Source organism: Sturnus vulgaris, chromosome 1 (genome assembly GCF_052056855.1).
Source record: "Sturnus vulgaris isolate bStuVul1 chromosome 1, bStuVul1.hap1, whole genome shotgun sequence".
Lineage (NCBI taxonomy): Eukaryota > Metazoa > Chordata > Aves > Passeriformes > Sturnidae > Sturnus > Sturnus vulgaris.
In genome coordinates, this window is record NC_142243.1 from 124,136,265 (window position 1) to 124,151,278 (window position 15,014).

A 15,014-nucleotide genomic window follows, 5' to 3' on the forward strand; every position below is an offset into this window, starting at 1 on the left:
GGTGTATCAGAACGTGAAAGTTTATTTATACTCACACAAACTGAAATGCTGACAGTTACAAAGATGGATGATTTGAGTAGTCAAATGTAAGAACTTTATTTATCTTCCATAGCTGTGCTGGAGAACGAGAGTAAGGGGCATTTTCTATTGCAAACCATTTGCATAAAGTCAGGCAACAGGTTCATTGATACACCATTTAAATTTTGCTGTCATAGCAAAGCTTGGCAACAAAAATACCTGTCTACATTTGTGTATCTAGCTATATAACTATATATATGTATATATATATATGTATGTGCATTTGTTTATATATGTACATACATATTACACAGTCAATAGGCTGTGGAGGGAATTCACGACATGTACTCCAGAGATTTCCATCTTTGCTGTGTCCTTTCTGGCACATGAAGGTGCATAACAGCTGTACAGAGGTACTGGGGACAAGGCAAGAGTTTCAGGAGGAGGCAGAGGAGGGACAGCAACCAGCCCCCCCTTGGTTTACACCACCCTCCCCTCAGGCCCATATTGAGTTACGTGCTGTTGTGCACCATGCTGAGGCCATCCTGCCATCCACACTATGAAGTTGGTGGGATAGGGTAGCCAGGAGACTATGGGACCTCTCACTGGTCCCTAATCCCATCGAATTCCTAGGCATAATCCTGAGCAGCTGCTGGGCGCCCATCTAGGAGTACTGGGTGCTCCACTCAGTGACCTTTCCTTGTTACCTGCAGACCCTCTTTGCACTTGCAGCCTTGTAACCCTCACACCTCTTCCCTGTTTTTTTCCAACCTGAGAGATTACTATTTTCCCTGGGATGTTCCTATTTTCTTCTAGCCCTTTGCCTGCACAAGAGAGCTTGACAGTTTTGGTAGAGCCAGTCCCTGGCCAAACAGAGTTTGGTAAGAGTGGCATCTGTGCAGCCTTGCCATTGATATAGAACAGGAAGATTGGGACAGGGCTGTGCTTCTTCCTTGGCATATGACACAAAAGAATATGTCTCTTTATATCCATCCTCTACTCACGATGCAGGGCAGAATTCAACACTGAGAGAACCAGAAAACTGAAGGAAAAGGCAAAAAATAATTTCTAACAATATTTTATTGGCTTGCATTGCAAGCATTTTTGAGACAAAGGTACCACTCACTGAGCATGCATTCCAGTCATGAAAGACATAAATAATAATAATTACTATTTTTAATTTCACTTTCTTGGCATTACCTCAAAGTTACATGTGTGTTATTCTTAGAATGAAAATCATTATAGCTGAACGTTTTTATCAGTGAGCATCTAAGAAATGGAAACTTCAAGCAGTACTGACATGTTTCAAAAAGTGGAGCACAAGTTTATGAGCTGCCTACATGATCTCTTTCACTCTATAGGACTCCTTGCTTTCTTACAGGATTTTGATTTAAGAAGGGTTCATATGACACTCCTTAAAAAATAATTATTTTTCGGAGTATTGAGTTGCTTAGAACGACAATGACTTCAGGGGACATTTAAGTTCTTACTTCATCAGATTAACTTCCAGCATCATTGGTGCTGTGCTGAAAACATATAATTCAACTCTGAGCATGCAACTTCCATGGTGGTGCCAAGTATGTAGAAGCAGGTCCTTGACTGGTCTTGGTTTTGTTTCCATTTGTTAGGTCTCACTAGACCAATTTAAAGGGCAGCCCTGCTCCATGCTTGGAAAAGTTAAATGCCAGTCCCAAATTCCCAGATGTTCAGGTCTGTAAAACCTCAGAGGATGAGACTTGTAGCCCTGAGTGAGATGTCTGAATGGCAGAGTCATCCATTCAGCACATGGATTGCTTTGGATGACAGAGGCACCATGAAGTTCAGGCATTTGCTGTGAGTCAGAGACACATTTCCAGGACACCAAGGTCTTATTCTGTCCTGACTGTCTCTAGCTGCTGCTGCTAAGCAAAACAACTGCTGCTCATCTAACTGAGCCCTCTGTAAACTAGATACAAGTATTCTTTAACCTATTTAATGTCTCAGCTGGGCACCAGAAGGTGAACAACTTCTGTATCTTGGGACAGCAAAGAGATGAGAGATGTTTCCTCATTCCCAACCCAGAGGGCAGAAATATCACAGAATTGCATGCAAGACAATTGTTTAATATGTTCACAAATCAATTTTATTAATTTAAAACAAAATTAATGAAGAAAAATTCTGTACACAATTGTGGACACAACACACTTTTTGTACAATAAGGCCCAGATAAACTTTGCTATTTTTTTCAGTCCGCGAGTGACTAAAAATTGAAAAGAGCCAAAGAAAAAAAAAAAGACAACCAACCCTCCCCCCATCACTGTCTATTTTGCTTGAGGAAAAAAAAGGCTAATCATAGTCTCAATTCTAAAAACTATCCACAATGTGCTTTATGTACGTATGTGAGTACTGCACGAGTTGCAGCACTCATACTGGGTAAAGCAAAGCACACGTGCAAGTCTTGGTAAGATAAAAACCTCTCTGATGGTACTAAAGCAATCCACAAATATTTATTCTAGCAGCAATGTGATTCCTCCAATAGAGAAGAGTGTTGATTTGTAGCTACATTGGTGCTCTGTAGCTTTGCAGGTAGCTGTTTCAAGGCTGGTGGTTTTTTTAAAAAAAGAAAGAAGAAAAACCAGAAAATTAACCAACAAAGGTGAGGCTTCTTTTTAATAAGATATTTAACTGGGCAAAGGGAATTGGTACAATTCAAGCCAAAAAGTCAGACTAACAGTTTATTTAACCAAGTAGCTCACAGCCTTCAAGATCAGAAAAGTCGCAAGTCACAGACAGATACAGTCTAGGTTTGTCCTTAAGTTAGTACAGACAAAAGCAAATTTTAACTCCTTGGTGATAACCATTTCAGCATTTCCATTGCCGGCAATGGATGTTATATCTTAGGAAAATCTGACTCCTGTTGGACGAGGATTAAAAAAAACTTCAATGTATATGAGCATTCTTGTTTAATTTCTCCAAAATATTCTCATTTCTAATTTCTAAAAATATTAGTGATGATAGTTTCCTTCATTTTTGAATGAGACAAATGCTATTCAGTACCAAGGTTCCAGTTTAAGTTACATCTTAAAATATATTTGTGTTCTTTCTCTATTTCTTTATGGAATGACTCTCCTAATTTATTTTTAATACTCTAAAAAAGGGTTAATATGTTAACTTTAAAAGAGGAAACAGAAAGACAATAAAGTCCTCCTCTTCACTTGGGTTTTATCTGTATTTGTTTTGACCGGGTGGGGGGGGGAACACAAAATCAATCTTTTCATAATCAGAGTGGGTGAGAGAAGAAAATGGCAGAGAAACAGCTGAGAACAAAACCCAATTCCTATTGACACTTGACATCCATGCTTTTGGTCTTGACAAATTTATCTAAAAAAAATCCATTATCTACATATTTATATCCAACACATTGATAAGGCACTGCACTAGTTTGTGCACACGTGGCCTCATTCTTCACCAACAAGGCATTACTATCTTTCAATAGCATTTACCTTAACAATATGTAAAAGAATCATTCATTATTACAAATTTACACAAAAAATTCTTCCTGTACATGATTGTCTCAGTGATGTACCTATTAGTTTAAATTAGACATATTTTAAACTACTCTGTAATGTGCTAAAATCAAAAGTAGTTGCTGTACCATAAGGCAAAGGCTTATAATAGCCTTTAATCCTATTATACATATCCTCAGTTATATGATGTCAAAATATAGTCTGTTCATAAATAAGTAAAGATGTACAGAGTACCCTGGGTATGAGAAACCAAAACGTAAACCTTCTTTATAAGAAAATTACTCCACTGGTATTTTGTAAAATCTCAGTCTTCATTGTGCAATCAAGTTTGCTGTGTTGAAGAAATGGTGTGTGTCACATTGAAGAGGCTAAAAACTACAAAGCATTTGCAGGTCCTTTTTCTTTTCTTCACAGGTATGAACCTCTTATTTCCTTTTCTTTTTTTTTTCTTTTTCTTTCCCATTTTATTTTTCCTTCTCCATTCCTTTTTGGTAGTGAATATGGTGAGGATGAGTTGTTCAAACACTCGCATGGCTTATTTTCGTTGGACTCGCAGTACCAGAGCCAACAGCTGTTCTGAAGAAAAAGACATGCTCCTCCATTTACTGAAAGGGCAAGGGTTAAGACCAATTGCAGCTGTACGTCAACATGTTGAAATCACAAAGTTCTGTAGTCCAATGCTGACACAAGACACAGGCATCTCATCCACGGGCAGAAGGAGGCTCTGAGGTTTGAAAGTGCTGCTAAGCTGCTACAAGTACTCCAGTTCCAAGGCATGGTGAAGGGCCATAAGGTCAGAGTGGCTCGAGATCCTCCAAAATGGCATAGCATGCTGTGAACAGCACAGACAACATGTAAAAATAACCCCAAGCATTCTGGTATTTAGACCCACCCTTTGTCTTTCACAGGGATAAGAGAACACTTGGGGGAGAGAAAAAGAGCTCTTAAAACCTTGAGTCCTTCTTGTTTATGTCTGGTTTCTCTGACCCCCCTCCTAAACATAAATCTCAATAACAGCAAATCTATTTACAATAGAAACTACAGCAAACACATCAGGAGATCATAAGGAAGGGAGAGGCTTCTAATCTCTTTATATGAAAAACAGATTTCAGAACATTGCAGAAGAAAATATTACTTCTGGAAAAAAATAAACCAAATAACATACACATGAAACATGTGGGTAGTTTGAGGAAGGAAATAGAAAAAAAAAATAAAGAAAGTGAAAGTGTTGTTTACTATCAAAATGTGTTTGCTCTTTGTAAAAAAGTACTCCTGGCAGATGAGTTAAGAACAGAGAAATGGTGATTCAGAATAACTCATGTGTTGCTCACGTCACTTTGAAAAGATTTTTATCCCAGTGGCTTGTATAACATTGGTCATTGCTAACACTGATCTTAAAACATCTTTTCCATATGAGACATTAAAATAAATACATATCTTTTTCCTATTAGTTGTAATAAAATCTGTCTGGAGCATAAATACTTTTGCAAGGAACCTGAATAAACTAAAAACACAAATCCCAGGAAAACACACAGATTACCTCATTCATGAAGGGTAAAAATCTGATTAAGAATTTATACTTTCATATAAATATACCTTTATACTTGAAATTAGGGATGATAATATCAACAAGAACTTTTGCATAAATTAAAAAAAAAAAAAGATAACCATCAGCTTTTTCAGGAAATTATTCTATAAACCCAATAGGAAAATAGTTTCAACAGTATTCTGGAGGCTAACATGATTGTGTTCACCTTTTTATCGGGTCAGTTTGTGTCCTGGCATCTTTAGGAGGCAAGCCACAAGCAATTTATTATCACATTAACTTCTAAGTTCCCCAAGCATTTTATCAATGACTTCTCAAAGAGGCTTTCATCATCCTACTTCAGCAGCTCCTGAGTAAATTCCTAATTACACTGAAATCAGTGGCAAAACTCCATCTCCTCTGTCACTTCTATTCTGCTCTCCTTTTTTCATTCTGGTCTTCTCAAATTTTAAGTTAGAGAAAAATTTTGAAAACAATGTTAAATTAACTGTTTCCAGCTGCAGGTTTACTGTACTTTTTATATCTGCCCCAGAAGGCAAACACCTTAACATCCAGCCTATCACATCTTCTTTCATATGGACACTCTTGATCTGAATGAAGATGCAATATGGATGCATCAACACGTGCTCACATTCAGAGTATGCCTAGCTTCTAGAGCAAAAGAATTTCTTCAGGAAAAAAACAAAATGACCCCCAAGAAAACACCATTGTAACAGTTTCTGTTCTGTTTCGCTTTGTTCTAGAGTACTAGAAAGCCTTGAGAAACAGCTGATTGAATCTCAGCTTGAAGAGAAATTCAATAGCTGACAATGGAGAGAATAAAACAAACAATATTCAGAGACAAATTAAAAAGAAAAAAAGCTTATGATATTTCCAAAACACTTTTATAGATGGATCTTTTCCTTAAGAAGGAAATGTTAAACACTACAACACTTTTTTCCTGCATCTTCAATCTGGACTTCCACTGTACTGTCTCTATGCTCTACCAGCTGCAGTGAGCTCACTCAGTCACAACTCCATGTTCCAGGGTCTTCCCTGTTACATTATACAGGCAGCCTACCCTCTGGGCTCTGTCAGGCCAGACACTGCTGCTTTCCAACTTACAGATTTCCAAAAGATGAACTTCTTGCATCATGTTCAGGAAATGAACCAGCAAGAGCAATAAGAAATAAAAATTACTAGTCATGCCATTCTCTAGACTTTGCAAAAGCTTCTGTGCACCTATCTCTAACTTAGGCTGCAAGATCTTTCTGGCAGAATTTGAAATATCTGATAGGGGTACTAAATCAAGGACAACGAGTCACAGGTTTGTGCTTGCAGCAGGTCCATGCTGTGTTTGCCAAATGACTGCACAGGTCAGTGATGCTCAGCAGTGCTGCCTCCTTTTTGTGTGAGGTTGCAGCTTCTTTCTTCTCTCTCAAACCCCTGCCAGGTGGGACACAGATGCTCTACCTGATAGCCAGTCATATCTCCCTGCTCCTCCTCTTAGTCATCTTGGCAGCAGGTCTGCTTTAGCCACTGGGTCAGGGGGGAGTGAATAGCACACCTAAGATGTGGCGTGGCAAGGACTTTGGTGGACACCTGCCTTTGCAAAGTTTCTCTGCAGAAGCCAAGAGTCAATGTCACGGATGCCCTCCAAGGTCATGCAGCAACCCAGTGAATAGGGAGAACTACAGGAATAAATTCTTGGCTTCCAGCTCACACTTCATGCAGCTCCAGCTCTATACTGCTTCCCTAGTAACAACCTCAGCATCACAGAGCATACACACACCAGGCAGATAGAGCAGTTAAAGACTGATTGATTTAACAGAAGGTTTAGCTTCTGCTAAATCAAATTACAGCACCTCTTGCTAGATGCCCATGTGCAATATTGAGTTTTGGATTACCCTGTTTATGGGTCAGCTGTTGATGGTCAGATTTTAAACCAAAACTGTAAGTAGTCATTACTTTGACTATACAGTTCTATCTCAAATTCAGTTAAGTGTCCTCTGCTTTATGTATGTTTGTCTGTGAAAGGAGTATACATGTATTTGCTTCATGCAGTTACAGCAGTGAAGTCTGGGATGATAATAGAGTGTCTCATGAAAAAAAAAAGGTTGTGTTAATCTCAGGATTATAATTATTTTCAGTTCTCCTTCATGTAGATCTACAGGCCAGCAGCCTACTCCCAAGAAATAAAGCATGCCAGGAACGTGGTAGCTGCATGGGGCTGGAATCTGCACTGATGACCTGGGCATGGCTGGACGTGGCCAATTCAGATTTCTATCAGTCTGACCCTACAGTACAGCCTTCAGAGTGTGAGGAGGGGAAATAAACCTGATACAGATCTATATATACCTGTATGTTTGTGTGTATATATAGAGGCTCACACATATGTCTTCATACATATGCAAATGTTTTCATGAGGCATGTACACTAATTTTCACCCCATCTAAGATAAAAAATGATGGTATGAAACAACAAGTTTTAAAATAACAATTATAGCACAAAATCTTATATATTATTTCTATATTACCATGTGCTGTTGATTCACAACTATTCAGCCATGTCAAAAGTGGCAACACACCCATGAGATGGAAGTACATTTTCTCTTACCAAATGACTTGAGACCATTTGAGAGAGCAAGAGATCTTTTGTATACATATGTACTAAATATTGCCTTTAAAAAACCATCCCTGCCAGCACTTAGCACATGCATGTCATGCAGAACACTTCTATTCTGAGCCAAGCAAGAAATGCTAATCTCACATTTGCTGCTGCGGGAGAATGGATGACAAATGCTAACCACTAATAAATAGGTGGTGAAACTGGATGCACTAGTATCTAATGGAACTCAAAGTCTACTGTTTCAACATCTTCCAAGTAAATATGAAGTTTTTGTCTTTTAAAAATAATGAATTCTTTGGTAAACGATACTTAGTAATAAAAAAAATCTATGAACTTTTAAATGATTTGACTTTGATGACATTTTGAAATTAAATATTGGGGCAAAATTTTGATGTAAAAAGCATAAAAAAATGAAACTACAAATTTAGTAAGCCTAATAATCAGAGTATTATTAGATAACCTAAGATATTAAGATATTTTATTTCTGAAATAGAGGTAATTTTATTTTCAGCATGTACCTACTAAATGTACAAAAGTTCAGCTGTTTTACTCCACAAAATAGTGTTGTTATTAATACATATGCAAAACAAATCCATTTTTTTTATAGGAACACCAAAAAGTGCAGACTATCCTCTATTCTCCTTCCCTTAAATGAATATATATTTATACAAAAAACTTACTCCTGGGATTTGTGATGGATTTGAATAGAAAACTCATCAGTTTTTGTCATCTTTCACGGTATTTTTGTTGTATTCCTGCCAGATTTGCTAAGCGGCCGTCTTTACTTCCTACCCCAAACCTGACCAGCACAGTGTGACTGTGAGCTTAAAAGCAGTGGCATATTGGATACCCATTTATATTCTATTTATTGCTCCACAAAGATTTATGATTTTTCCTCCAAGGCAGCATGACCATTTTGGAGACAAAGGAGAAGGCCATTTGCCTAGGCTCTCCCGAAACACCTGATGTAAAATCCAGCTCCTCAGTGCAGAGGAGCCTTTGTCTCTTCTCAAAAATTAGAAATCCTTTGGAGAATTCTCCTAAGCAGAAAAACTTAGGAGCTGGGGGTTTTCTGTCTTATTAGTATTTCCCAAATGTGTCTCCAAAAGTAAAGGCAAAAGGTGAGCACAAAACAAAACAAAACAAAACAAAACAAAACAACAAAACAAAGCAAAACAAAACAAAACACAACACAACAAAACAATACAAAAAACCCCACAAGACAACCAAACAAAACAACCTCCAAAACCAAAACAGAAAACAAAGCAAGGCAGATGAAAATGCTGAGACAATGGAGTCTCTGGCAGGAGCCCCCAGCACAGTACACTGAGGATGGCAGTGTCACCGTGGTGGCACTCAGAGGATGTGCCTCTGACCCAAACGGCACCAGAACTGGTGCCAGCACCTCTGGAGCACCCTTTGGACTTTGACACTGGTTCCTCTCTGCCCTCCTCTCCCTCTTTTCCTGAGGAAGCTGATATGAAGGTAGCAACCCTTATGTGAACCCTGGTGTTACAACCAAGCTTGTTGAGTGCTGCACTGATCCAGAAGGGTACAGTTATTCCTCAACCCACAGTGCAAACATCCTGAGTTTTAATTGTCTCATCAAATATTTTGCTGGAAGTGGCAGCTAAACAAAGGTGTCAATATCATAGTTCAGCTAATGCTACCATAAACATAACAGGGTGCAGTTTCCTCAGTGCATTACGTTTACTTACATCAAACAAAAGAGGTATTTTATGAACAAACTGTTTATCCTAGAAACGTTTCTCAATAAAGCAATGATTTTTTGAGTGGCATTAAAATGCTCCTATTATTGAATTTTTATACTAATGACAATAATAAAAAGATTTTAAATGCATCTTTTATTTTCCTACTGCTGTATTGACTCAAGATTTTCCATGAATGAAGGACATAGATGAAAATCTTGTTTTATGATGAAGAAATTTATAAATGATTGGTAAGCTATTTTTAATAATAAGCTTTAACTTTCTTATCCTAAGTTTGAAGTTCAACTTTTATTTATCCACTGAATGAACATAGAATAAAAAAAACTCTCTAACTAAATAGGCTTGAATTTATATGCTCACTTGAAAAGACTGATTACAGTTTACATGTAAACAATGAAGTGCTATCTAAAGAAGGGTGTACTGTTTATGCTCTAAGTAGTGTAAAGAAACACACATATACTAATGGCTTCACCACAACCCAAAGCCCTACAGAAAAGAGCTGTGCAAAGGTGTAACAGAAGACCTGTCCCTTCTCTGGAGAATACCACAAAACCTGACATGTTGACAGGAAGCGAGGGGAGAAGGAACCAGCTACCAAAATTTAAGGGATAAGCATGACAATGGGGTACATCACAGGACAGTTATGCCACTCTGGATTGATCTGCTTTGGGTAGTTTTGTGGAGGCAAAGTTTCTGTTTTGTTTGTGTGCTCTCCAGAGAAGGTTTCTGCTCTTGTAAGATGTGAAGGAAAAAAACTAAAAAGACAAATCCTGCATTCACAGTGTGAAATGGTGATTTCTTATTTGGTGGAGTAAGAAGCAGGACAAGAATCACAGAAGCATTTTCCTAAATCAAATTGATAGTTTATCCAGAAAGGCAGGGCTGCTGGTCTACTTATTGACTTCTCTGGCATCACTGCAGCAGATAATTTAATCCAGAGCATCTAACATGCTTTCAACCTGAAAATTCCTTCCACCAGGAAAGAATATACACAAGTAATTGCACAAAGGAACTTTCTATACTGCTACTTCTCTTAGCAACTGGGAAGGCTTTCTCTTATGCTTTTCTGAATCACGTTTCCTGTTGAAAAAAGCATTGGAATAGATAATGTTACCAAAAGGACTACTCCTGCCATTATCATATGCAACACTATTTCACCGAGCAGCAGAAAAGGAACAAAGAGAAGGGAATTTTTTCTCCCCGCCCCGATCTTAAATACAGCTTTTAAAATGTAATCATTTGCAGCGGGGAAAACATTTCTCTGCAAAGATGAAAGGCATTTCTGCAGGAGAAAGGAGCAAACTGTTCCCGTCAGTCCGCCAAAGGGATACATGAAACTGAGACTCTGCAAAGTGCTGGGACGAGCCGGGAACTACCCGTGAGGCTTGGGGGGCACAAAACCCAGATTTCATGAAGCAAAACCAGTCAATGGTTGCTAAAACGCCATGTGGACTAATTAGTTTCACTTCTCCAATTTAGAAAGTCACAGTGGAAAGAGATAGAAGTATCACAGAGAGTTTTGTGGTGAAAAAGCAGCTGTGCAAAAGCAATTTATCTGTGAAAGGAAGCAAGAACAAAAATGCCCGTTTTCCTGCTCTTACTCCTATTACTCAAATAGCCAAGGTTATGCCTCATTCCTCCAAGCAGAGAGTGTGTATCTGCAGACTACCTTGGGTAGTTTTCCTAGCAAAGCTAGAAATAATGCCTATTATTTGTGAATGGGAAGTGTTGCTTTTTATACAGCTTGATTCCCATTGAAAAAAAAAAAAGTGAATTTTTCCCTTCTTCTCAGTGTAAAGCAAAAAATAATGGACAGTCAAATAGTATCCTCTGCTCAGTTATCTGAGATTATGAATGCATGCCAAGCCACAGGTTGTTGTCTGAACCAAGAATTGAAATTATAGACACACAAGAAAGCGGAAATTCCTGGATACCTACTCCAGTCCTACATGTCTTTTTAAGGTGTGACATATATGTATTTCATACAGTCAAACAGCACACTGCCTTTGATCACTAAGAATCACCATATTTTGCTTACATTCATAACATCCTATGTGGTATTTTGGGTTGCCAAGGAAAACAGGACTATTAGTTCTTGGCATAAAAGCCAGGGCCCATTTTCTGGCCCCTTTTTGAAATACATCAAACATACATAGTTTAATGTGTCTTTTGGAGAACAGCAGGGCAAATCATTATCTCTAGTCTTACCCAGCTTTCTACTAGATATGGTCAACACAGATTTTGTAAGGCAAGGATATCCAACCTAAATGTCAATGCATGCTGTCCCATGTAGAATGTCCATGTCCCATCTATTCAGGCTCTTGAAACCAACCCTCAGAGGAAGAAGGTCTTTACCTTTTTTGCACCTTGTTCTTCTTCGACACCATCCCCTATAACAACGTACACTACTTTTCTTCCAAATCTTTGAATTATTCGCTCAAAACAACTTTCCTTTCCTGAAAGAAAAAGATCAGACTATTCAGGGTGGGTGGTGATGGGATGTCATTGAATAAATAACTTTTTAGCCTGGATCTCCCCAACCCTTGGAATTCTTAAGCAGAGCTACAAGACGAGAAAAGTCTGTGCATCAGGATGGTGCGTCAAGGCTGATTGCAGCATAGACAGCATACTAGAGGTCCACAATGTGACCTTTCTTGTCTCATTCCCTAATATGACACAGGTTTTGTGGGGAATTTCACCACCAGGAGAATTATCTAACATTTGCTTATGACCAGTAGCCTGATTTGAGTAAATTGATTGAAGCTGAGTTGAAATTCTAGCTTTGTCTCCAAAACCTGCAACATGATTAATCACAGCTCCTAAAACAGTAGTACCCTGACTTAGAAGGTCACCCAAAAGATTTAGATTTAAATGCCTGTAATCCAATACATAGGCCATGTCCTTGATCCTGCACTGGGATCCATTCATATGGGTCATTCCTTCCCTGCACACACCTAGGGAAATGATCTCAGTGCTCCAGCCCTATCTATGCACAAGCACCACAGAATCACAGAAACGTTAAGGGTTGGAAGGGACCTTAAAAATCATCTACTCCCAACTAACCCTGGCATGTGCAGGGACACTCCCACTATAACAGGTTATCCAAGGCCTTACCCAACCTGGCCTTGAACATTGCCAGGGTTGGGGCATCCAAAACCTCCCTGGGCAACCTGTTTCAGTGTCTCAACACCCTTACACTAAAGAATTTCTCCCTAACAGCTAACCTAAATTTCCTCTCTTTCAATTTGTACCCACAGTGGGAAGCTTCAGGTATGGCACTGAGAAGACAGAAAGAAAGCAAATGCTTAAAGTTGAGTTTTCTCAGATGTCCCCATTCTGAAAGGTCACATTAGTCTGGCCATGGGACATGCTAACCTGTGTGTCTGCAGCAATGGATGGGAAAAAATGTGATTTTTAAAATAGTTATTTCAGCTAAAGAAAAATAAAAGTGTAAGAAAATATAGGCTGGAAATTAAATAAGTTTTCTAGCCATTATAGAAGCCAAACTATTTAATGATACCATTTGACAGTAGTGTTTGGCATAAGAAACTTCTAACACTAAGTTGAAACAGTGTTTGAATATTATGAAACACGTCATGTTACAAAAAGTCTCATGGTTTCCTGTGACAGTCAGTGACAGAACACATTTTTCCAAAAACGCCCTTCTATCTCATTTACTTGAAGTCACAAGTGAAGATTTATTAAAATATGTTTTAATTAAAATGTGTATTTAAATTATTATATTTCAAAGTTATAATTTACTATAAAATTGTGACAGAGGGCACTGTAACTTTAATATTCAGGAAACAGTTTTAAATATTTTATGGCAATGTTTTCAAATCTCTCTGTAAAACTCTGAACCAATTTTTGTTTTGTCTTGTTTAAAAAAAAAAAATAATTCCACAATAATTTCTTGACCATTTGAGCTTGCTGCATTATAGATACTTAAGAACATATGAAAAAAATGTTCATGTAGCCCACAATTATGAGGGAATCTGAGACAGAACAGATATATCATAATCGAATTAAAAACTACAAACACCATGGCCATGTGGTCTGGTGTACTTCTACATACTCAGAATAACATCTTTTATACTGAACCAGAAAACAGAAATGAACATTTGCTTGGCTGAAGCTTATTACAGTCAGTATGAAGAAACTTAAATAATTACATTCTGCAGCAAAACATTCTTGCTTCTGGTAAATTGTTGACCAAAATTTTCTCCAGAGCCCATGAAAACAAATGAAGCCAGGGCTTACCTTTACATATTTTCTCCTACTGCCACTGCAGGGCGATTCCAGTGTTCTGTACTTACTGCTGATTAAAAACCCCTCTCAACTGCTACACAGCCCCACAGTTTCGAGAAATGATGAAAAAAAGCAACTACATTTTTTCCTAACAGAGACTGTACCCCTGTTAATAGAGCTATAAAAAGCTTTCTGTGCTGGATCATCACAGATTTGAAAAGCACTTTTAGGATGCTTTAGTAATGTTTCATGAGGATAAGGTGTTACTAATCTCTGTATTTGCTACAGTGAAAGCAAGTTAGAATTAAATATAGATTATAATACCTTTTCTTTTTAGAAATACAGCTTTAAATGTATCACAATCATATGATGAAAATAGCTCACCTATTTTAGTTGCACTGTAAATATTCTCTATGGGAAATACAACCCCGAGTCCATACAACAAGACTTTTGCCAGAGCTGGAATTAGCTGAGTAGTTGTTACGAGAATGTTCACACAGTTTGTCCTATGGAAGAGAAAATATCCTTTTATAAAAAAGCAAAACAAAAAAACACAAAACAAAACAATAGAAGAAAAATCTTACCACTCCCATCAGAACCCTTCAATATTACTACTGCCACTTAAAAAGAACATATTTTTTTTACCACCATACCGAGGAGCAAAGTGCCGCATGATCAGATCAGAATAAGGATTGAGGATAAGGTCCTCCAGCTTCAACATTTTGCCCAGGACACCAGGCAGCCTCTTCCAAATCATCATCAGACACCCCAGAGCTTCCTTCATACTCCTAATACTCACCTCGAATGAATGAGGGTGAGTGCTTTCAGTGCAAGTGTTAACCAAGAATCTGTCAAAGCTTCAATTTCTGCTCTTAGCTGTAACCAAGCCTCTCTTTTTGCTGGACCAAGTAGACCTGTGGAGTAGACAAGGATATGTCTGCACTGGTATTAAGTAGCACTCTGTCATTTTTCTTTTGCTTTCACTAGCTCAGACAATTTTCTGCACACTGCAAACTAAACAGCTCACTGAACACTACCATGTTAAAAAAAGGAGTAGGAGCCAGTTCTTCCCATTTATGACCCCTAATCCACGTTTGTTAGGTACTCCAGAGTCACTTGCCTCCAACGTTATTTTTGTAGGTGTTGTATATTTCTTTTACTCGTCTGTAGCGGAAGGCCAGTTTCCGCATCCAGTCCACTCCTCCGCGCACGCCGGTCGCCAGGCACAGATTGGCACTGGTGGCAGCTGCAGGAAAGCCGTCTGTTCCAAAGTTGTATGTGCTAGGCAGAGACAAAAAAATCCCAACAGGTTAATAAAAAGCAACAAGCTACATTGCACCACCAGCTACTCACTTGGCT

General features: G+C 38.3%; 1 protein-coding gene across 8 annotated transcripts in view; it reads right to left on the reverse strand.

Moving 5' to 3' along the window:
• Positions 1–2,114: 2,114 nt before the first annotated feature.
• Positions 2,115–15,014, reverse strand: part of EYA1 (EYA transcriptional coactivator and phosphatase 1) — a 144,782-nt gene continuing 131,882 nt past the window's right edge. For all 8 annotated transcript variants that reach the window (XM_088176175.1, XM_088176159.1, XM_088176166.1 and 5 more), the window contains 5 exons: positions 14,776–14,936; positions 14,455–14,569; positions 14,040–14,161; positions 11,763–11,863; positions 2,115–4,356 (listed from right to left, as the gene is read on the reverse strand). In XM_088176175.1, coding sequence (XP_088032301.1) covers positions 4,276–4,356; positions 11,763–11,863; positions 14,040–14,161; positions 14,455–14,569; positions 14,776–14,936 — 580 coding nt within the window. In that variant the 3' untranslated portion in view covers positions 2,115–4,275. The remainder of the gene's footprint in view (positions 4,357–11,762; positions 11,864–14,039; positions 14,162–14,454; positions 14,570–14,775; positions 14,937–15,014) is intronic.